Consider the following 25,351-nt stretch of genomic DNA (forward strand, 5'->3'; position numbering starts at 1 on the left):
TCATATCTAGGGAGCTTGGTAGATAAAGGGCTGGATGTGGAATCAGAAAGATCCAAGTTCAAATCCTGCTTCAAGCATTTACTAGCTGCAAGACCCTGAACAAGTCAGTCAGTAAGTAAACATTTATTAAGTACCTACTATGTGCCAGGAGCTGGTCTAAGCACTTTGCAAATATTTTCTCATCTAATCCTCACAACTACCCTGGGAGGGGAAGATGCTATTATTATCCCTATTTTACAGTTGGAGAAACAGAGGCAGAGGTCACTAATGACCTTCATCAAATCCAATGGCCCTTTTTTCAGTCCTCATCTTCTTTGACTGCTATGCTACATAGTAACATCTCCTTCCTTATGTTTTCTTCCCCTGCCTTCCCTTAGAACATGCCAATGTCTCTCACCCTCTCTTCCTTCATGACTCCCCATAACCCAACAATCTTCCCTTTCAGGGCAAGAGACCTGTGGAGCAGTCTCTGACCGCCCTCTTCCTCGCACTCTTCCCAGGGTGATCCCACCCTCCTCCCCAACACTACTTCCTGTGCAGATAACTTCCGATCCTACCTCTACAGTCTGTCTGGAATCATATGGTCTTATCAGAATAGCGGACTAGGCGGCAAGGATGAGAGGGGGACTTGGGGATGCCACTTAACTTCTGGAGGAGTCAGTTTCACCACCTGTGAACTGAAGTTACACTGGATCGTCTCCAAAGCTCCTTCTAGCTCTGACGTGCTATGACTCCTGTCTGTGGCATTCACCAGCTTGAAAGCAGGGGTCTTGATGCAAGTTCCCTCAAACGCTCTGATTTCTACTCCATGTTTCAAGTACCCACCTTTTAAATATTCTCTGATTCGCTCCTTCAATTCTGCAGATTTATTTTTACTTCTTTCACAAATTACCTATTGAGAGATAAGGAAATAAACAATATCTTAAATTCTGTTGATTCTTCTTTTGGACCATGAAATTGCTATGGAAAGAAAAAAGATTGATAATTCTGGCACTGTATTTTGTTAATAGACATAAAGAAACTTATTTCAGGATTTTCAAACATGTCTTCCCTAAGTATATCTTTACCAATCCTTCAGGCCCAGACCAAATCCTATCTCTTTTCCTCAAACCTTTACTCATTCCCCTTCTCACAACCCCACCCAAATATGGAAAGACTCTTTCCTGCATCTGTCAGCACTGCTAGTGTTTACATAGTGCCTTAAGGTTTGTAAAACACTTTACAAAAATGATTTCTCACTTGATCCTCACAATAACCCTGGGAGCCGAGTGCTATTATTACCCCCATTATACAAAGGAGGAAACTGAGATATACAGCAGTGAGGTGACTTGCCCAAGGTCACACAACTAGGAAGTGTCTGAGGTTGCAGAGTGTGTAGAGCACTGGACTTGGGAGTGATGAAGAAGTTTGCCAGAGGGTGATACCAACAGGTGAGAGGCTTTCTTCTCTTTCTCCTGACCCCATGAAGACACAGGTGGAACGCTTGGACCATGCACATGCCATCCTTACTACATGACCAATCTAGCTTCCAGTCACACTGCTCTAATACTTTTTTAGTCTAGTCTGTTCTGTGGGGCAGCTGGTCCCCACTTTTCTACTCTATCTATTGCCCTCTGTGTGACATTTGTTTTCCAGGCTTTGGAGACTATTGTATTCCATGTCTTGCAGCCATACATCAACACTGGCAGAATACTGGTATTAAAAAAGGGGTTCTTTGGTTCTGGAAGAAAAGGTCACCAAAAAAACTGCAATTTCTGGAAGGCAATCTGAGTTGCTCTCTTCCTCTTTTATTCTGGCCAAGGCTTTTTTAGATGACACAAGTCTCCCTTACAGCATAGATATTTCCATTGAAAAAGAATGCTTAGACACTAGACATTGCTGCTGGTCCTTCCTTTGTGAAGAGGACCATGACATCAGGGAGGTGATGCCATGACATGCAAGTGAATTGGATTACAGTGAGGGAGGGCTGTGCAGAGTCACTAGCCTCACTTTCTCCTCCGGAGCTATCTGGGGGAGGGGGAAGAGATACCAGAGGAGGTATGTTGTTCCCTGGAATCAAAACCAGGCAGAACAGCAGATGCAAAATGGAGTGAGGTATGAGTCCAGTTTCTGCCCTTAACAAAGAAAGGTACTGGGAGGAGGGTGGTACTTCTCTTCCAGCTCTCCAATCAGAGGAGAAAGGTGGCTAAGGAGGGTGATGGTTGATTCAGCAGCATGCTGTTAAAGTTTAGAAGTGATGAGCTCATCCTGGAAGGGACATGTTGTCCCATGGAGTTGAAACCAAGTAGGGCTGCAGATGCAAAGCAGCACGAGTCATTCCACATATATAATGCACACATACACAATATTACCCACAATTTGATCTGTACATAGATATGTTTGTGTAGAGTTGTTTGCTTGTTGTCTCCCCCATCAGAGAGTGAGCTCCCTGAGAGGAGAGACTGTTTTTTCCATTTCTTTGCATCCCCAGCCTTAGCACAGAGTAGGTGCTTAATAAACGCTGACTGAATGCCAGAGAGAGAAGAGGCTACTTTTTGTTTCTGTACCCACATCACCTTGATAAGCACCCTGAACACAGGAGAGCTTAATCAGTGTTTGCAGAACCTAATATGATAAGAATATGGGCACCTCAGTGCCATCAATTACCATGAATGGAAAATGCCTTGTGTATGTGCTACTGGACCAATAAGCAAAAGTTTCACATACCAAAAACAGTTCATGGTCAGGTTCACAAATAAATAATATTGCAACTAATTATTAAATTTAATAATTAACTTACATCTTCAGGAGTTTGTAAATATCTGTTTCTAGGATTTTTTATAACACCAGGGTGTGAAGAAAGTACATTGACCACGTCTGCGTTACCAAATTTGCAAGCAAAATGCAAAGGAGTATCATTTCCCTAAAATAAAGGCAAATTCACACTTTAGCATTTCCACTTACATATTAACTGTCTCACAGAGTTGCTTAAAAATAAAATAACATAATATTAAAATGCCATAAAACACATGTGCTGCTGCCTCTCCCCTGGCAATTTAACACAATGGTTACTCAATAAATATTAGCTGATCAATTGATAAACTAAAGTACTGTGTGAATTCAAGAAACAAAGTTTACCGATGGATAACTGTAAAGAAGAGATATAGTTTAGTAGTCTAAAACTGTGCAAAAGATTGCTGGCATGTATGGTTCTTTTCCTGCTAATAATCCCCTCCACCTTTAAGAGATGCAACAACAAGAGAACTTTACTAGAAAACTTCAGACAGGAATTTTTTTTATATTATCCCAAAGCAAACATAAGCCTTAATAACCTATCCCTTGCTGAAATCAACTGAAATGAAGACAAACTTTGTGGGGAATGAGCCCTGCAGTTACAAAACGGAAGATGCCGCTCTTGCTGGGAAGTTTTGTGGGGGAATGTTATATCACCATCACATTTAAAGCTTTATTTGTGTAAGACCCTGACCTTTCATTCATTTCTAAGTCTTATAAAGAAGAACAAAGTACTATGTTCCTAAAGACCTCCTTCCCAAGTGAAGCTACCCTACTCTAAGCTCTCCATTGATCTGGTACTTATCAGTCATATTTTCAGGTGTATATGTCCTTTCTTCCCAACTGTGCTAGAAAATCCTTAAGGACAGAGATTGTATCTTATCTTGTTCATCAACCACCTCACAGTATGGGGAAACAGAACAGACACACAATAAATATCTAACAATCAGTAATGGGCACTCAATATTTTCCTATGTAAACGGTGGGTCCCAAACCCCTACAGGTTTAAGAAGCGCTGAAGGAGTTGCTAGTAGAAAAAGTTTAAGAGGCCCTGCTAGAGACAAGACTAGTTTTTATTTTATAAAAGATAACTGGAAAAAAGAAAGGGCAAACTCACCATTTTATCAGGAGTGTTAAGATAAAGGTCAACAATATATCGAATACGCTCCTGCAACATGACCTCATCATCATCCGGGTACATAAGTCGCATAAATTCAGGATTTTCCAAAGTGTCTAAAATCAATTGGCAGATACGAGCCTGATTCTCTTTGGTGGCCACATGCATGACATTGTACCTACATCCTTCCTGAAACAAAACTGCACATTATATGTCATCTGAAACTTAAAACAAGTACCCCCATTTCACTGTAAACGCACCTGTTCTCATTACCAAACAGGTGATAAGAGATCACTTTTATATTTGGTGTGTTAATGGTTTATTTGATGATGTCCATGATGAAAACAGGCTCACCTGTACTACTGTTGGGTTGTCTCCAGAACCAATTAGATAGCGTGGGTTATTCCAGATAAGTTCTGAAAACATAGCTTCATCACCCTTCTCCACAGCTTTTCGGAGTCTGGCAGTCAGGTCTTGTGTACGAGGACTTTTAAAACTGTTTGCTCGCTCTTTGTTAACTGATTCTGACTCAGGTGAGCATAAACCATCTGTCGTCAAAAGGCAAAATTCAGAATGTTCCAAAATAGTCTCTTTGGACTTAATTTCCAATTTGGGGAGGAAATTCCATAATAAATATTAACAACTAACCACTGCCTCCTCTATGCATTATGTGTGCAACTACCCATGACATAAAATGTTTTTATGTATACCTTGTCTGTCTTATGTAGAAGCCACCCTTCAGACCAGACCTCTAAGCCCTTCCATCCCACTCCACAATGGGCCCAGCTCATGGCAGAAGATGACATGCAAATAAAGGGATGGGGGCCACTTCTCCAAAAGGGTAATACAGCAAGTATGGAGGATTAGAAGGGAAATGGATCTCCTTTTATGATCAGAGCAATCAGATTACTAGGGCATGGATGGTTTCAGGTAGGACTACAGAACCTAACTTACCCTTCCACTACAGCCCTTGGGATTAAAAATCACCCTGCTTAGCCCCAAAGAATATGGCTGTTGACCAGGACACCTACTTATTGAGATATGGAAAATCATTACAATGTATCAGGAAAAAGAATCCCAAATATTTCCGAGTAAAAGTCAGGATTTTGAAAGACAAATAGCAAAGGTTTTACCTACCTTGATTAAAAAATGGTACTGTTTTCACTGGAGAGAGAGGAAAGCAAGTTTTGCTTGGGGATGGAAAATAATCACAGATTCCTTTAGCAAACTTCTCAGCATCTTCTCTGTTTGAGAATGCTTTAAATCGAGACCCTTTGATCATTTTGACAGCCTGCAAAGCTTCCTTCTTGTCCTCATAAACATGAATCCTGTCTAGATAAGAAAACATGAACTTCAACAGGAAAAACCACAATCTGACAACCTACTTCACTTCTTACCACTCCTCTGTTTTAAATAAAATTTATCTTAAAATTAGCCTCCCAGTTTTCCTCTAAAATTTCATTTTTTCCTAGGCAAGAAAAAAGGCCCTAGATAAAACAAAATACCAACTGCACACTACATGCTACTTATGAGATCTTGGGCAAGAGACTAAACATCTCTAGGTCTCAGTTCCTTCTCTATAAAATGAAAAGACTGGACAAGATAATGTCTGAGATCCCCAATAGGTCTAAGGTTTTGATCCTATGAGATTCAATGCCTGTGACTCTTCAATCCTACTCATGGTCCCATTGCCTTGATTCTTACAAGACCCACAGTGGCATTAGATGACACATTTTACTTCATCAAAGACCTACTAAGGCCCTGCTATTTGTTTTGTTTTCATAGGTACAGAAGATAAGTAAACTTGAGTTGCTATACCCACACAGAATGTCTCCCTTTCAGGAGAAGACGATATGAGGAGAACTTGTTGGACTTGTCCAAGTTGGTGGCATTAGGATGAAAAGAAGGGGTGAATCCAAAGGCATTTTAGAGAAGGGATTTATAATGAATACCATTATTATTTATCAATATTATAAATATATCTTAGTACTTAGTCCTAAAATGAAAGACTGTACAATTTCACCATCTGATCCCATCTTTGATAAAACCAAGGCCTTTTATCCTACTGCCTCAGTTCTCGGAATACGTATGATTACATGGATGATAGCACTATGGAGCTATTCTTCAAAGTGGTGGGGAGTGTGGAGGAAGAGATCAGAGTAGTTGAAAGAAATGAGAATAGGGTAGCAGAAGTAGATGGAGTAGAGGCAGAACTTGGGCTGGAGGGGCTTGAAAGATGGATGGGATTGGGGAATGAACTCCAAATACTAGGAACAATATTAGTGAAAATAACAAAAGTGGATTCTTTATTTTTTTTCATGCTTTTTTTTTTGGTGTGCGTTTTCTTGTACAACACAACTAACATGGAAATATGTTTTCATGATTGTATAACCTATATCAAATTGCCCACCATCTCAGGGAGGGGGTAAGAGAGGGAAGGAGGAAGAAAATTTGCAACTCAAAATTTTTTAAAAATGAATGTTAAAAATTGTTTTAAAATGTTTTGAAGGAAAAATTAAATATATTTTTTAAAAAACCAAAAGTACAAATAAATATGGTAAATTTGGAGCTGAACTTGATAGGAACAAAGGATGAATGTTAGGGAGAAGTAGGAAATAAATATGGCTACATAGACAGAAATCTGGTTACAGCGGGCCTGGGAAACTAGACAAAGAAGTCTGAACTTGAAAACTATTGTAGATTCATGAGCAGGGGAATCATACGATGACAAAAATTTATTAGAAAGAGTAGGCCTAAGGTGGTGGAAGTGAGTATGGAAAGAGGAGTGAATCCAAGCATTAGAAAGAAAGAAATTAGTGAATACCATTACAAAATTTTCCATAATAAAATATGGTACATAATCTAATACTTGGTGCATTATACAACAGTATTAATTTGGCTACACATCAATTTTTCTAAAAAGACATAGTACAACTAATGTCTCCTCCAGGCTTTGCCAAAAAAGTCAAGTTTAATTTTTTTTTTTTTTAGAAATATCTCTTGTTTAGGTAGCTAGGTGAATAGAGCAGAGTGAGGAGGACCTGAGTTCAAATCTGGCCTCAGATACTTACTAGCTTAGCAGTGTGACCCTGGGCAAGTCATGTAACCCCCACTGCCTCAAAAAAAAAATATATCCCATTTGTTGGTGTTAACAATCAATGTTCTATATGACAGGCATTGTGCTATTCTTTACTGTAAAATGTGTGTTTGCCCTCGGGGTGGATTAAGAAATACTCCCTTTCTTTTCCTCCTCTTATCAGTCATGCCTTCCCACTTTTAACATCCCCAGAAAAACCACCAAAACATGATTCAAAAAAGACCTAAGAGCTTAATGGAAGAAAGGAGAAGGGATGAATGTATTCTCTTATACCTCTCTTCATTTTGTCCTCATGTTCAAATTGCTTCTCATAGTTTGTTAAGAGAAGTGTTTTGAACATGAGAGTAAGAAAGCTTATAGGCTCACAGATTTAGAGCTGGCAAAGTCCTTCAAGGTCATCTGGTCTACCCTCTTTGTTTTACAGATGAAGCAATAAGGACCAGAGTGGTTCTGTGATCTGCCCAAAGAGGTCCTACAGGGCGGAGGCAGCAGAGCCAGGATTTAAACTTTCAGCCTTCTTTCAACCAGTCCATGCTGCCCCCAGAGGCCAGTTATCAGCTGCATCACCTGTACAATTAAGTCATGGCAAAACTTCTCAACAAAATAACTGGGATTTCTCAAAGAGCTGATTATAATGGGACTTTCCTGTATTCTTTCCTGGGTGGTCTTTTAAGTAACCCAATTTTAAGGTTCAAAGTTTACTGGAGAAATAACCATACAGGATTTCAAAGTATTTCCTAATGTAAGCAAGTTATTTATCTTGTCATAATGATTAGTTTAATTCTGTATCCAATTTTACTCCCATCAACTAATATTCAATTATGACAGAAAAGGGTTGTAACTGTAAAATGCTGAAATAATGGATTCATTACACATTGATTTATCCTAAATAAAAAAATCTAAAAAATAAAAAAATCTAGATTTCCTATTTTATCTTTTCAGTAATCTTTTACTAATTATTTATCCACTGTACAGTACTGTACTTTTAGGAAAATAAAAGTAACTCAAGAGGAAACCACACATCAAAAGATCCCACAAAAGGAAAAGGTTATTTTGGTTATTGAAACAGAAATACTTTAAAATTACCATTTTTTGCTAGGATGTCATCATAAACTGGACATACTCCGTAGTACAGAGGAGGATCTTTGGATGGAACTGAGATGTCTTTCTGTGAGTCAGCGTCAGCCATTGCAGCAAGTGGTACAGAACAGATCTTATGAATTAAAGCATCCTCTTCTGGAGGATTCAAACCCATATTATAACCAAAATCTCTGTCTTCAGATAAACTGGTATGCTTTGCTGGGTTCAGCACAGTAGACTTCAAAGTCTGTTTTGTTGTTTGATTAACAGCAGCATTTTCTGAAGCTTGATCTGGAGGAGATAAAAAAACTTCTTCAGCTCCTTTTTGTTGTTCCAGCAAAGCCTGAGCCAGTTTTTTTTCAAAAATGAATCTCGTTGTTGATGTAATAGGCCCACATTTGAGTCCTGCTTTGACAATTTCTTCTCTAAGATCATCTGGATTCAGAGCTTTCAATCTGGCCAAAATAACATCCATTGATAGTTTACCTAAGGACAAGATTACAAAAATGACATAAGTTGAAAATATGCCTTTTTTGTCTGCTGATTGTAATGTTTTATCATTTTGGAATGTTATTAACTTCTATCTGCTACCATCAGGTATTGTTACATAAAGTAATAATCAGTAAATTAATTATGGTTCCTTTTATCTATTATCAAGACAAGTCATAACTTTAAGATATTTTCTTTCTAACCTGAAAAGACTTACATGAACTAATGCTGACTGAAGTAAGCAGAACCAGGAAAACACTGTACACAGTAACAGCAATACTGTATGATGATCAACTATAACAGACTTAGCTCTTATCAGAAATACAATGATCTATCACAGTTCCAAAAGACTCATGATGGAAAATGCTATCCACATCTGGAGAAAGACCTATGGAGTCTAAATGCAGATAGAAGCAGACTATTTTCTCTCTTTTTTTCCTTTCTAGTGATTTTTCCCTTTTGTTCTGATTTTTCTTTCACAACATGACTAATGTGGAAACGTGTTTAATATGATTACATACATATAACCTATATCAGATTGCATGCCATCTTAGGGAGGGGAGAAGTGGAGGAAGGGAGAAAAGAATCTGGACCTCAAAATTTTATAAAAGTGAATGTTGAAAACTATCTTTACATGTAATTGGAATAAAAATAAAACACTATAAAAATATATACATATCTCCGGCATATAAAATTTAAGCTGAGTTCAGTTTCATTCATTCCAAATCATTCACTTCTTCAATGATCACGGACTGCCCACTACATACAGGGCACAGATTCACACACATCAAAGTTGAAAGGAGCACTTAAAAATCACCTCGGCCTGCTCCAAGATTTTATAGATTAGAAAACAAACTCACAGAGGTTGTCACCAGCTAAAGCTGAGAGTACAAACCAGATTAACTTTACTCTCAACTATGTAAAGACGACTGAAGCTTTTTACAACAAAATAAAACCACACAAAACCACCGTAACTGCTTAATATAGCAAACGTTTTCCTAAGTTTACGTAAGAGTGACCTTCGATACAGTATTTCTATTTCAAGACGAGAGGCAGCATGGCACAATGGAAAGGACAGCCTTAAGAGTCAGGACCCATAACTCAAGTACTCCCTCTGGTAACTACCAGCAGTGTGACCATGGATGAGTCATTTAACTTCTCGATATCCTCAGGCAAATCTTTAAGACTGTAAGTTATTTATCAATCAACCAATCAATAAATATTTATTATACACCTACTCTATTCCACGCACTATGTTGAGCTCCAGAAACACAAAAAGAGGCAAAAGATAGTCCCTGCCCTCAAAGAGCTTACAATCTATAAAGTAAGCTATATAGAGGATAAATAGGAAATAATTAACAGAAAAAAGGTGCTAGAATTAAGAGGGGATGGGGAAGGCTTCTAGTAAAAAATGGGATTTCTGAAGGAAGTCAGTGGTCAGTAGTCTGAGCAGAGGAGAGAGAGAATTCCAGGCAAGGGGAACAGTCAGAGATTGCTTGGAGCCAAGATGTGGAGTATCATATCTTGTTCCTGGAACAGGCATGAGGCCACAGAACATGTGTATTCGCTCCTGGAGGCTGCCCATCTCCAGAGAGGGAAGTAATAGACTTGAAGGAGCAGAATGAAGGATATTTTCTTCTTTATCCTTTTTTTTTTTTGGATATAGCTAATGCAGGAATTCACTTTGCATCGCCATGCACATTTATAATGGGTTTTGTTTTTCTTGACTTCTCAATGAGTGAGAGAGGGATAGAAGAAAAGAAGAGAATTTGGTTAAAAAAAACTAAATTAAAAAAAAAAGAAAAATAAAGAAAAGAAAATCAATAAGCAGTGTAGTACGGCGCAAAGAAAAACAGAAGACCTGGACTCCAGTCCCAACACTGCCATTAACTCCTTGCACGATCTAGAGAGTAAACCAAATGGCTGGACCTAGAGTTAGACGAGATTATCAATATCAGTCCCTTCACCTAGGCCTAAAATCTTGTAAGAAGCGATTTCCAGTTTTATGTATGACAAATGCTACCTAATCTTTCTACTGAAAAAGTAAAAGTCTTGAGGAATGCTTCTCTGCACTTCAGTTCACCAAAGACAAGGGTTCCTACCCAGAACCAAACAATTCAGGAGTCAAGAAGATAACGATTACCAAAGTCTAGAACTAGAAGAATGTGACAAAGATTAGAAGCAATTTTGAACTATGCTTGAAAAATTACTAAAAACAATATACTTTGATTCAATAATACCATTACTAAATGCAAGGAAAATTAAAAAAAAAAAAAGAAAATTATTCATATGTACAAAAATATTTATAGAGCAGCTCCTTTTTGCTGTGGCAAAGAACTGGAAACAAGGAGGTACCCATCAACTGGAGAATAGCTAAACAAATTATGGCATGTGAATATAATGGAATATTATTAACTACTATTAAGACTGTGAGAAATGATGAAGGGGAAAGTTTCAGAGAAATCTAGGGAGACTTACATGAAATGATGCAGTGATGTGAGCAGAACCAGAAGATCTTACACAATAACCAAATTTAATGATGTAGGGTTGTGGAGAAATAGGTGGTATCATTCAGTCATGTCCGACTCTTCATGACCCCATTTGGGGTTTTCTTGGCAAAGAGACTGGAGTGCTTTGCCATTTCCTCCTCCAGCTCATTTTACAAAATGAGGAAACTGAGGCAAATAGGGTTAAGTGACTTGCCCAGGGTCACCCAGCTAGTGAGTGTCTGAGGTCAGATTTAAACTCAGGAAGATGAGTCTTCCTGATCAGTCCCACCACTCTATCCACCGTGCCACCTATCAGTAAGAGATATGGTACTAGTATAATCTAGTACCTTCTTAAGGAAAGGTGAGAGGAGGAAAGAAGGGAGGGAGACTGGAATTCAAAAAAATTTTGTAAAAAATGTTAAAAATAGTTTTTACATGTAATTCAGAAAAAATAAAAACATTCTTTAAAAAAAAGAGAGAGATGCCAATCAAAACAACTCTAAGGTTGCACTTAAATCAGCAAACTGGCAAAAATAACAAAAGATGGGAATAGTCAGTGTTGGAAGAACTGCAAAAAGATAAGTCCACTAATACATTATTATTAATTAGTCCAATCATTCTGGAAAGCAATTTGGAATTATGCTTTAAAAAAGTAACTAGAGGAGGCAGCTAGGTGGCACAGTGGATAAAGCACTACCCCTGGAGTCAGGAGGCCTTACTTCAAAATCCAGTCTCAGACACTTGACACTAGCTATGTGACTGACCCTGGGCAAGTCACTTAACTCCACTGTCTAGCCAAAAAAAAAAAAAAAAAGTAACTAGTATGTTTGTCCCTTTTGTCCCTTTTGACCCAGAGACCTCGCTGCTAGGTATTTTAGGTATTTATCTGAAGGTCAGAGAAAGAAAGGTTCAATACCAAAGTATTTATAGCAGCACTTTTTTGCAAAGAACTGAAAACAAAGTACACACACTGACTGGGAAACAGCTAAACAAACTGGTTCTTGCACATCACATTACTGCCCTCTGAAAAATTACAGCTACGTGGCACAGTTTGACAGAGTTCTAGGCCTGATCAGGAAGACTACCTTCCTAAGTTTAAATCTGATCTCAGACACTTCCTAGCTGTGTGACCCTGGGCATGTCACTTAACCCTGTTTGCCTCAATTTCCTCATCTGTAAAATGAGCTAGAGAAGGAAATGGCAAACCACTCCAGTATCTTTGCCAAGAAAATCCCAAGTGGGGTCACAAAGAGTTGGACACTATTGGACACTACTGAAACGACTGAATAACAAGAAGTTATAAGTACGAATACAAAGAATTATGGGAATGGATGCTCTACAGCTTATCAATGTTAAGAAGAACGGATGTTTAAAAAGCAGAAATATAAAACTCAGACTATATTTGCAAGGAGAGAGATGAGACAGTCACTAAATGGGGGAGAGGAGCCAAAGAAAGGCTTTTTTTTTTTTTTAAAGAATTCAGAAATTCAGAAAACCTAAAAGCCTATGGAAATGATTGTTGATAAATCAAAATAAATTAATAAAAAAAAAAGAATTCAAGATATGCATGTTTGTACACAAATAGAAAGGAAACAGTAGAAGGAAGGCATTTAGGAAGCAGGAAAGACCTCCCATCAGAAACTACAACCAATTTAACTCTGTAATTGATCCTGGAAAGGGTATGGCTCTTCTTTATATTCCTGTAAATTTCCGAAGAAAAATATTACTCCTTAGCACAACTCCCCACACTCGCAAAAAATGTATTGTCTCTTCCTGCTAGAATGTATGCTCCTTGAGAACAGGGTCCATCTTTTCATCCCTAGCAATACACTTAGCCCAGTGCTTCACACATAGTAAATCTTAATAAATACTTTTTTCATTCATTCAGAAAGGTCCTGAAGGGGTCAAGAGATGGGATCATGAGAATTAATCTTAACCAGGAAGAGGAAAACTTCTCCCGTTGAAACTGAAAAGTATGGGGAGATGGCCTCAGTTACCTTCATGGAGGAGGAGACCAGGATATCTGCTATAAACATAGAGGTGATTAGCTCCAGGAAAAGCTTAGAACAGATAGCAGAGAAAAGAAATAAGGAGAAAAATTCACAAAGGAAGGTGAACTAGGTACAAAAATTTTATAGCAGTTCTTTTCGCAATGGCAAAGAACTGGAAACTGAACAGATGCCATCAGCTGAGGAATGGCTGAACAAGTATGTACGCAATATGAAAGTAATGGAGTATTACTCCAAGGTACAAGAAATGATGAAGAGACTATGACAGACTTAACTCTTCTCAGCAATACAATGATCCAAGACAATTTCAAAAGACTAGTGATGGAAAATGCTGTCCACATCCAGAGAAAGAACTATGGAATCTCAATGTAGATCGAAGCATACTATTTTCAATTTTTTGGTTTTTTCTTTCTCATGGTTTTTTCCATTTGTTCTGATTCTTCTTTCACAAAATGACTAATGAGTAAATATGTATAATATAACACATGTATAGCCTATATCAGATTGCAGGCCGTCTTGGGGTAGGGGGAGGGGAAAAATTTGGAACTCAAAATCTTTCAAAAATGAATGTTGAAAACTACCTTTACATGTAATTGGAAACAAAATACTATTAAGTAAAAAAGAGAGACAGAAAGAATGAAAGAAAGGATGAAGAGGAAAAGTTTTAAAGAAACCTGGGAAGACTTGTATAGACTGAGGCTGAAAGAAGTGAGCAGAATCAGGAGAACAATTTCTATAACATCAACACTTTAAAGGGAAACAAGCCTGAAAATCAACAACTCTGATCAAATGCAATGACCAACCTCAATTCCAGAGGAATCATGATGAAATGAAATGATTAGTTCTGAGTACAGATTGGGACATATATACACACACGCACACAGACACATACATACATACATATTTTAACACGGCCAATGAGGGAATTAATTTTGAATGACTATACATTTTTCACAAGGGTTTATCTCTTTTTGGGGGGGGAGGGGGAGAGGAAGAAGGAGTGGGAAAGAGAGAAACCATATATTCATTACCTGAAAAAAACTGAATTTAAAAAATACGAAGAAAGGTGACAAGATAACAGAGTATAGAGTTTCTTTAAATGAGGTCCAGTCTTTAGATGAATTAATACTGAACTAATAACTCAGGTGAATTAATATACTGATAAAACTTAGAAATGTGATTTTAGAACCAACATTCACGGTCTTAGAGAAATTACATAAGAAAAGGTTTCAGAAAACGAAAAAGGTGGAATCCAGAAAATAACAAATAAACAAAGGAGGCTGATGTTCAACGCTAGCAAAATCTAGAATTAATTATTGAACAGATGATTTATGGGCACTTAGACAAGGATGACTAAGGGGTATCCAGGATGGGCTCACTAAGTAATAATTATAGCATACTAAACATTTCCATTTTTAAAGATATTTTTATGATATTTTTGTTTTTAATTGCTTAGATCTATCTCACTCCCCGAAAGTTATTCCTTGTAACAAAGAATTTCTTTTAGAGAAAATAAAAAAGTCAACAGTATTGGTCAACACATTAAAAAAAAAAGACATTATATACAATATTTTAATAGGGTTAAACTAGCCTTTTACTCTGTGGTCAAGAAAATGCCACAGTTTGGGATTGCTATTTCAGCAAGGAATTTGACAAATTTGCCTATGACATCTATATGGACAAGGTGGAGTCATAATAGCATTTATATAGCTCCTACTAGGTACCAGGCACTGTGTTAAGCTTTATAAATAATCTCATTCAATCATCACAACAACCCTTGGAGATAGGTGCTATTATGATCCTCCATAAAGAAACTGAGGAAAACAGATTAAATGACTTGTACAAGGCCATACCGGTCGTTAATAAGTGTCTGAGACTGGGCTTGAACTCAAGTCTTTTTGACTCCAGGCCCAATGCTCGATCCACTGCACCCTGAAAAATCACTCTTAGACTCAGCTTCCCTCATCAGCTCCCTTCTTCTAAAGTCCTTCAGAAGGACATTAATGATAATGAGATTATTTCATCACAGGTACTGAAGTTCCACAGTGTTCTGCCCAGGCGTGGGTGGAGACAGATTCTTCCCCCTAGACAGCCCATGTTGGGAGTGGTCCAGTATGATTGGAGGGCGACCTGACAGAACAGGTATTTCCTCTATCAGGAGGCAGAATGATGGTGGAATGATAACAGCCCCTGTTGAAAAGGTATATAACTCTGTACCCCCAACCCCCAAATTGAGCCAGTTCTGGACTGTAACTCCCATGAAATGCATGTTCAGCCAGCTTGAGAGAAATGAAACGTGGACACACAACCTAAATCATTTGTTTCTTTCTTAGAACAAATTCTGTGAGAGGTTGACAACCCCTAGCTGCCTCTGGGAATAATGTAGACTAGATGACAGCACATTCAAATGGACTCAAAGCAAGTTGAATAACTGTATGCAAAGAAAATTGACTCTCACAAGTACTCACAAAAGAAGGAGAAAGGACTCGAAAGATCGTCATTTTGTACTAAAACGTCTATAGCTAGAGCAAAAAACTGTTCTTCCCATATCTTCTTCTTGTATCTAATCTAAACCGTACATTTACTATATCCTTTATCTTCTTTGTATACCGGCTATGGCCCTGTGGTTGTTCTCAAGTGCAGGGCCCGTATGTGTTTTGTTTTTCTATCTCCAGTGCCGAGGACAGTGCCTGGCACAGTGGCCAATTAAACCAATGCAAATAAATGAGTGCTGAGACTGAACCATGTGATTGGGAATTAAAGTGAAGAAGCACACAATTCTAGGCTATGACATCATTTAGCGTGCATGCAATAGCCACAGCCAGCCTCTCCTGATGAAGCTCTTCTCCATCTCCCATTCCTCCTACATGAAAAGCCCTGGAGTCCTCCACCAAGATTCTCAGCCTCCAGATTGGACAGTAAATGCCCACAGCCTACTAGGAGTGACACAGAAATAGGTCCCTGGCTCTGACAGTTTCAACATTTTTACCAATAACTTAGAGGAAGGTACTGATGACATACTTAAAACTATGTCCCAAAAAAAGATGTCCCAAAGCTAGGGACAACTCCCAATTACATATCACTTTAAAGTTTGCAAAGCACTTGCCTCAAAAAGCGCTTTGAGAGAGGTTAAGTACTAAAAAGATTATCTCCACTTGACAGATAAGGAAAATCTGAAACTTTGAAGAGGGTAACTGCTTGGTATACAATGGCAACACTGTATGTGTCTAGGGCAGAGTCAAACCAGAGCTACTCCAAAATCACTTCTTAGCATGGATGTTTAGAATAGAAGGATAGGCCAAATTTAAGAGAAAATTTAAGAGAATGTTATGTAAAGGTCTTAACTTGGACTCAAAATATCAAAATCCCAAAGACTAGATGAGGGAAACCAAGAAAGACTGTAGACCAAGTGAAAAAAAAAAAACAAAAAAACAAATGATATTAGAGAATTGCAAGCTCAATATAAGACAACATATAATAGGAATAACCAAAAAGAAAACTTTCCTGTGATGTCTGGGCTGCTAGATGGTGCAGAGGATAAAGAAGTGAGCCTGGAGTCAGGAAGACTCCTCTCCCTAAGTTCAAATCTGGCCTCAGGCACTCACTAGCTATGTGACCCTGGGCAAGTCACTTCACCCTGTTTGCCTCAGTTTCCTCATCTGTAAAATGAGCTGGAGAAGGAAATGGCAAACCACTCCAGTATCTTTGCCAAGAAAAATCCCAAATGGGGTCACACAGAGTCAGACACAACTGAAAAAACAACTGAACAACAACAAAAAAAGATGTTTGACAGCACTGAGAGAAGATGACCACCAGAAGTGATAGTCCCATGATGCTTTACTCAGTTGGACCACACTGACCATTTCCACAACCAACAACCAAAGTTCAGGGATCAGGAAAAGGCTGAGAGGCTCAAGGCCATGCCATAGGAAGCTCGGCTGAAGGACTTGGGCACTGTCAGGACTAAGAAAGAAAATGATAGCGGTTTTCAAGTATTTAAGGGGCTGTCATGTGGAAGACAAAATTAAATTTGTTGTGCTTAGCCCTACAGGGCAGAACTTGAAATGTAGGTGGCAGTAGCAGAGATACAAATTTCACATCAATAAGAGAAAAAAAATTCCTAACAACTGAAATTCTGGAAAGAGGAAAGAATAGGCTGTCTGATAGTACTGGATTTTCCTTCACTAGAGGTCTCCAAGACCACCCACCTGTTGAAGCTGCAGAGACAGGACTTGGTCAGATATACAAGATGGTTTATAGATCAGGGGTTGGGAACTTGCCACCTCAAGGGCACATGTGACTCTCTAGGTCCTCAAGTGTGGCCCTTTGACTGAATCAGAACTACACAGAACAAATTCCCTTAATAAAAAGGATTTGTTCTACAGAACTTGGGACTCAGTCAAAAGGCCACATGTGGCCTCCAGGCAGCAGGTTCCCCACCCCAGGTTTAGACAGTCCCTGAGGGGATGCAAATGAGGGTAAAATTAAAATTGTAAAAGAGGTAGATCTGTCTAAAGTGGCATGTCAAATCCACTCTACAGAAGTTCTCTGCCAGTCAAATTTTTAAATCAGTTTGACAAACATGTATTAAGTCTATGGTGGTTCTGGGGAAGATCCCAAATTCAGATACTTCAGGCTCTTGTGGAACAGCCAGGTTAATAACTGTAATCCTCTGTATTTATTTGATAACTCAAATGGTCTTGTAGTCATGAGAATTGGAACTCTAAGCCAACTCCCAAGTCTTAATTCAATCTAACCTGGAGTCTTTTTTTCCTTGTGGTACGATCCAGATGCCCCTTTTAATTCTCAAAAGTGCCAGTATGTTCCTCAGTGTTGCTGTCAAGCACGAGTACATTGCCAATAGATTTCCATACATAGTAACAAATGTGCCAATAAGTGACCACCCTAACTGCATACCTGCTTTCGCTGTGCCCCTGTGACTGCCGTACAGTGAGTGATTGATGACCCTCCCATAGGGAGGAGTGAAAGCTGCTTGACTCCTACCAGGACTGCACTGTAGATGTAATGATCATCTACATAAATTTTATATGTACAATAATTTCCCTTTCTAGATGTTAGGTAAATATTTGTAAGAGTTATACTTACACAAATGGAATTATTTTAATAAGTACAACATATTTTTTTCATGTTTCATTGCCTGAATAAAAACTGTTTATCATTGTAAAAAAAAAAAAAAAGTAAAGAGGTAGAAAATACCACCCCAGGGGTGGTAATTTCCCAGCCAGGGCAGTTCTGAGTCTTTCTCTGTAGCTGCCCAGACCATCTCTGGGGAAGACCACTGACAGAAGTCATCAAAATGGGAGCTGGAACACCCCACCCTTCTGAATGGCAAAACTATGCCACATCAGTAATTTACTTTCATATTTAATTATTTGATGATGCCTGTCACCTTCCAATATCTTAAAAACATGTCTTCATTAAGACATAGCTAGACTCTTATCAATTCTACGCAGATGATTCTCAGATCTACTTATCCAGCCCTAACCCCTCTTGCTGATCTCCCTCTTGTCTCCAGCTACCCATCAGGCACCTCAAACTAGATGTCTCACAGACATCTTAAAATCAACACATCCAAGACTGAATTCGTTATCTTCGCCCCATTCTCCCAGTCACCCAAACTTTCAATCTAGATGTCATTCTAAACTCCTCTAGCTCTCTAACCCTGGCACATCCAATCTGTTACTGAAGCCTATTGATTTTAACTTCAAAACATCTCTCATACACACCTCTTTCTCTTCTTTGACACTGCTACCCACCATCCTGGTGTCTGGAAATTACAATAGCCATCATACACTCAGCTATCAAAATAACCTTCCTAAAGCACAGAGCTGACCAGGTCATTCTACTCCTACTCAATAAACTCCAGTGGTTCTCTATTATCTCCAGGACCAAATATAAAATCCTCTTTGTATTTTAAAGACCATCTTAACCTGGACCCTTCCTATCTTTCCAGTCTTCTCACATCTTACTCCCCTAGAATACTCTAACCAGGTGACTCTGGTAAGACACTCTAACAAGACACAACCTCTCTACCAACTCAACATTTTCACTGGCTGTCCCCTTGCCTAGAATTCTCTTCCTCTTCACTTCAGCCTCCTGACTTCTCTGGCTTCCTTCAAGTCTCAGCTAAAATCTCACCTTCTGTGAGAAGCCTTTTCCAATCCACCATAAAGTTAAAGCCTTCCCTTAAGAGTTTATCTCCAATTTGGCCTCTATCTTGTTTGTACATAGTTGTTTGCATTCAGTCTCTCCCCTTAGATAAACTGAGCTCCTTGAGGGCAGGGACAGTTTTTGCCTTTCTTTGCAAACCCAGTGCTTGACAGAATGCCTGACACTAGCAGGTGTTTAATAAATACTTGTTGACTTGGCCTACAATAGCCTCCTAATACGTTATCCTGCCTCCAGTCCATCCTTCATTATGCTTCCAGACTAACATTCTAGCTCTATCTGCTCTCACAAAAAAAAAAAAAAAAAAAATACTACTATAAATATTTTGGTTTCTTTGGGGACTTTTATCAATGGCTTCCTTGGGGAGGTTTAATAATGGAGTCTCTGGGTCAAAGGGTAAAGATATTTCGTCACTATTTGCATAATTCCAAATAGCTTTAGCATTAATGTGCCTATCTATCCACCACTCTTCCAACAGACTAAACTCAACTTTTGTCACCTCTGCCAATTTGCATAGAATTAGATAAAACCTTCAGGGTGTTCTGATTTACATTTCTTTTATTATTAATGAGCATGCTTTCATGTGGTTAATAGTTTACAATTCTTATTCTGGAAACTGTATAAGGAAAAAAAAATGGACATTCAAAGAAATTTAGGACTTTCAATTTCAAGCATTCCTGATAAAAAGACCAGAGCTAAATAGAAAATCTGACTTTCAAATACAAAATCAAGAGAAGCAAATAAAGGTAAACAGAAAAGGGAAATCATAAAGAACTTAATAAGATTAAACTGTTTACATTCCTACAAGAGAAGATGATACTTGTAACTCATCCTTAGGGCAGTTAGGAGTATACATAGACAGGGGACACAGGTGTGAATTGAATATGATGGAATGACATCTAAAAAAATAAAATTAAAGGGTAAGAAAAAGGAATGCACTGGGAGAAAGGGAAAGGAAGAGGTATAATGGGGCAAACTATCTCACCTAAAAGAGGCAAGAAAGAGCTTTTACAGTGAAGGGAAAGATGGGGGAGGGGGTGGGGAACACCTGAACCTTACTTTCCTCTGAACTGGCTCAAAGAAGGAACAACTATACACTCAATTAGGAACAGAAATCCATCTTACCCTACAGGAAAACAGGAGAGGAAAAGGACAAGAGAAGGGGGTGGTACTCATAAAAAGGAGGGCAGACTGGAGGAGACCAGAGTAGAAGCAAAACACTTTTAAGGAGGGACAGGTGAAAGAGAGAATAGAATAAGCAGGGAAGAAATAGGATGAAGAGCAATAATCATAACTGTGAAAAAAAAAATTTGAAGCAAATTTCTCTGATAAAGGCCTCACCTCTCAAATATATAGAGAAATAATTCTCTATTATGGGAATAAGAGAATTATGGGAATAAGAGCCGTTCCCCAACTGATAAACAGTCACTTTTCAGATGAAGAATCAAAACTGTATATAGCCTTATGAGAAAATGTTCTAAATCACTACTGATTAGAGAAATTCAAGTTAAAACAATCTGAGAAATTACCTCACATTTATTAGACTGGCTAATAGGATAGAAAATGAAAATGATAAATGTTGGAGGGATATGGAAAAATTGAGACATTAATGCATTGTCGGCAGAATAGTGAATTGATTCAATTATTATGTAAAGTAATTGGAACTCCCAAAGGCCTATAAAGCCATGCATATCCTTTGACCTAGTGATACCACTACTAGGTCTATATTCCAAAAGAGATAAAAAACAAAAAGGAAAAGAACCCATCTATACAAAAATATTTATAGCAGCTCTTTTATGGTGGCCAAGAATTGGAAACTGAGGGGATGCTCATCATTGGGGAATGGCTGAACAGGTTGTGGTATATGATTATGATGGAATTGTGCTATAAGAAATGATGAGCCAGATGCTCTCAGAAAAACCTGGAGAGACTTAAATGAACTGATACAAAGTAAAATGAGTAGAACTAGGAGAAAATTGTACACAGTAACAGCAATACTGTATGATGATGAACTGTGAATGACTTAGCTATTCTCAGCAATATAATGATTCAATCATAATGACTTATGACGAAAAATGCTATCCATGATATGATGGAGAACTGATGGAGTCTGAATACAGATCAAAGTATATTGTTTTTACTTTCTTTTTCTTATTTTTTAAATTTTGGTCTATGTTTTCTTTTACAACGTTATTAATATGGAAATGTTTTGTATGACTATACATATATAACTTATATCAGATTGCTTTTCTTCTCAATGGGGGAGTGAATTTGAAACTCAATTTTAAAAACGAATGTTGAAAATTGTTTTTACATGTAATTTGGGAAAAAATACTAAATTAAAAAAAAAACTCTTCATATGCTTTGAATGGCTGTTAGTCTTACATATGTCAGTTAACTGTTAATATATCTTGGATACCAAGCCCTTAATAAGAGAAATCTGATACAAAGACTTTTTCCCATTCAACCCTCCCCTTTTTACATAGGTATATTATTTTTGTTTGTGAATATTGATTATTTTTAACACAAAATGTGGTCAAGGCAAAGTAGACCACTCTATGGTCACACAGGTGCACAGGTAAATGTGCTCTTACCCACCTAGCACAAGGCTTTGCACATAATATGCACTTGATAAATGTTTGCCAAAGAATGAAATGAATGTGTGAGTTAGGAAAGCCATCAATCAAGACCTAGTTAGGATGGGATCCAGAAGTCTACACCAGGGTACACCTGATGTGGTCAAAAATGTACTGGACCTTGGCTGATTGTTTTTTCCTTTTTTTCTTATTTTTTCTCTTTTTCTTTTAAATATTATTTGTTACAAGGGATGGTTCTCTGAGAAGCTGAGGAATACTAGGAGAAGTTGTAGTGAGGTTAAAAAAAAGATTAAAAAAATAAATCCTCTTTTTTTTTTTTAAAGAGTACACCAAATCTGGAGTAAAAGGAAGAGTTCAAGTCTTAGCTGTGGCGCTTATTAGCTGCACAATTTTGGGCACATACCTTCCCTCTCAGGGCCTCAGTGTGACCAAACAATCTCAAACAAGGTTCCTTCCAGGTCCAGACACTACAAACCAATGTCCAGCAACCTACCATAGTAGCAAAAGTGCTAAACTTGGAGTCCAGAGATAGTTACGTTTGAATCCTAACTTAAACACTTAGCTAGCTATATGACCATGAACAAGTCACTTCCTGTCTTTGAGCCTGTTTCCTCTTGTGTAAAAGGAGTTAATGAATGTAGTATCTAGCTCACAGGACTGCTGGGAGGGTGCCTAAAGCCTGATAAAGTCGGTCACCATCTTCATTCTGCGTCAATGCCCCTTCCCCCACACCCTGCCTCCATCAGGTCCACTGACACAACTAACACCAGTGTGTTTAGGCTCTAATCAATTGGACTACTTTGCAATATCCTCTTTACTTCGAGTCCTTAATTCCAGACTTACTTCTCCAACTCATTCTACACAAAATGGCCAAAATCACCTTCCCAAAGTCTAACTCTTAACATGTCACCCCCCTGCTCAATAATATTGAGTGGCTCTCAACTGCTTCTAGGATATACTACAAACTTTTCAGTTTGGCTTTTAAAGCCCTTCCTAGCCCAGTTCCTGATTACATCTATCTCTAGGTGTGTTTCCAATCACTCCCTTCATGGACTTTCTGTTTCCACTCAAACTGGCCTGCTAGCTGTGCCCTAAACTTGGCACTCTATCCCCTCCCTCCCATTTCTGAACCTTCATTCATGCCTGGAAGGCCTAGCCTTATCACTCCATTTTTAGAACTCACAGCTTCCTGAATGGTTTAAACTCAGGTGCCATCTCCTCCTGTAGTTACCCTAGTACCTAAAATAAATTGAAGGCAGCAAAGCATAGTGGACAGAACACTGGCTTTGGCATAAGAAGACTAAAACGCTGGCTTTGGGCAAGACATAAACCTCTCTGGGTCTCAGTTTTCTCATCTGTAAAATGAGAGTATTAGACTAAATGATCTCTAAAGTCCATCCTAGTTCTAAACCCATGTCCTTATCTCTAGAAGACCAAGGCTGTTTTGTTTTTGTCTCTATTTCCAAAATTCCTAATACAGTCTATTTGCTCAATGAACATTATGCACGTAATAAATGCTTGTCTACTGACTGAACCAAGCATTATACTCATGTCAGCTATGATTCCATCTAGACCACAGAAACATGGTACAGTGAAAAAAACACTGGATCTGGAGTTGAAGACCTATATTCAAATACCACCTCTTCTACTTAAAATCCAAGCGCCCACCTCTGTAAACTGTTTCCTCATCTGCACAAGAAAGTAGGACTAAATGGTTTCTAAGGTCCCTTCCCTTACAGCTCAAAATTTAGGAACCTATGATTTTCAACAAAGTGAGAATTCTCTCTATGGATGCTGAACTGCAATTCATCTTACAGAGCTGCCTGGGAGCACCTAGAGATTAGAAGACTTTCCTAGGGGGTCAACAGAAAATGCACTTAGGAAAGTACTTGAATCCAAGTGTTCCTGCCTCTGAAGCAAGCTGTATCTGCATCATCACCTTCATCCTCTCCCCTCCATTTCTCATCCCGACACCAGGCACTCCTTCTACTTTTTCTGCTCCCCCTCACCCCAGCATGCCAAGATGACGGTGATAGTAACAAAAATTTCTCCCTCCAAATCTGTGGTTTTATTGGTGGAGAGAAATTCTTGGATAGTAAACTACCTCTACCAGTGCAGATGAGCCACTTCTCGGCAACTTACTGACTTAAAAGTTGCCAGGGTTGGTGAGAGGTTGAGTGATTTGCCCAAGGTCACACAATTTGTAAGAGTGAGGGGCAGGACTTGAACCTGGGTGTTCCTGGGCCAGCTTTAAAGAGAAAGACGATGAAGGTGATAACAGCATTTACATACTGCTTTAAGGTTTACAAAATGCTTTATGTAGCTCAGCTCCTTTGATCACAACATCCCTAGGACGTAAGCGCTAGTATTTTTTAAGAGATTTTTTTTTTGTTGTCTTTTTTTTTTTTGTTAAAACATATGTGGAAACTTTGGCTGAGAGAGATGAAGGGGCTCGCCCAGCCTGGAAGGCCCGAGTCCGGCACTCACGCCTCGGCAACCTGGCCGCCTCCGAAGGGCCGACTGCAGAGAGCCAGGCGGGCCCGAGGGACACCTCTACAGGACCCGAAGGGGAGCGGGCGCGGCCCCCACGCGCGAGGAGCCTCTTCCGTAAGAAGAGACAAAAACGGGAAGGTCGTTATCGTTGTTATTATTACTGCCGGGCCGCGGGCACGCTGCGGGAGAGGAGAGACCGCTAGGCCGGGAAAGAGGGGGAGCAAGGCCGGAAAGCGGCGGGGCCCCGAGTCCTCCAGTCTCACCTGAGCGGCGGCCGCCGAGAGCCGAGGATGTAGGGCCGGGGGCCGGGCTGGAGGCCGGGTCGGGGCCGAGGTTCGGACTAGGACTGGAGTCGGAGCCGGGGTCAAGGTCCGGGCCGGAGTCCAGGCAGAGATTGCCGCGGCCTCGGTCGACGCCTTGGCGGATCACCCCCGGCCAGTGCACCCGGAGGCGAACGAGACAGCGGACTAGCAGCACCACGGCGGACGCGCCCAGCAACTCCCAGGCCAACGTCTGCCACTCGCTGGGCCCCTCGCCCCACCACATCGCCGCGCCCCCGTCCGGACAACGACGACAACGACAACGAAGACGACAACGCCTCCCACTCGGGCTTCGGCTCCCGCTCCGGCTCCGGCCGCCTCAGCAGCGCCGGGGTCCTGCCAGGGCCCTCACGACGTCGGCTGCGCGCGCAGCCCGCCTGACCCGAGCGCTGCCTGACAAAAAGGAAGACGGTATCGAGGTCACCGGGATCCTCGGAACGCCAGCCGCCTCCTCCGCGGACCGGGAGGACAGCAGGGAATTCCCAGTGAACCCGACACAAACGGGAACCGGAAATGCCGAGGTGCCCGAAGACTCAGGCTCAACGGTGGGCACCGGAATACCAGTGAGCACGCGCACGCGCACCCGAACTCCTTCCGTCATGGGGACGAGGCGAGCCCGCTAAATAAGCTATGGCTCCTCCTCCTTGAATGGATTGGAGCGAGTTCTGCCCCGCCCATCCCAACGGAGCCGCCCCAGTG

General features: G+C 39.7%; 1 protein-coding gene across 3 annotated transcripts in view; it reads right to left on the reverse strand.

Moving 5' to 3' along the window:
- ANKLE2 (ankyrin repeat and LEM domain containing 2) overlaps positions 1-24,970 on the reverse strand; it is a 41,141-nt gene extending 16,171 nt beyond the window's left edge. For 2 of the 3 annotated variants that reach the window (XR_003567511.1, XM_027844155.1), the window contains exons 1-7: positions 24,596-24,959; positions 8,073-8,552; positions 5,027-5,221; positions 4,244-4,437; positions 3,890-4,078; positions 2,780-2,902; positions 826-892 (exon numbers count right to left, since the gene is read on the reverse strand). Coding sequence is in view for 2 of the 3 variants with exons in the window: in XM_027844155.1 (XP_027699956.1) it covers positions 826-892; positions 2,780-2,902; positions 3,890-4,078; positions 4,244-4,437; positions 5,027-5,221; positions 8,073-8,552; positions 24,596-24,878 (1,531 nt within the window). In the remaining variant the exon portion in view is untranslated. Of the gene's footprint in view, positions 1-825; positions 893-2,779; positions 2,903-3,889; positions 4,079-4,243; positions 4,438-5,026; positions 5,222-8,072; positions 8,553-24,595 lie in introns of all 3 variants that reach the window. The other variant, XM_027844156.1, reaches the window with a different exon arrangement.
- Between the last annotated feature and the right edge of the window lie 381 nt (positions 24,971-25,351).

Source organism: Vombatus ursinus, unplaced genomic scaffold (genome assembly GCF_900497805.2).
Source record: "Vombatus ursinus unplaced genomic scaffold, bare-nosed wombat genome assembly UNPS02014935.1, whole genome shotgun sequence".
NCBI classification, from domain to species: Eukaryota; Metazoa; Chordata; class Mammalia; order Diprotodontia; family Vombatidae; genus Vombatus; species Vombatus ursinus.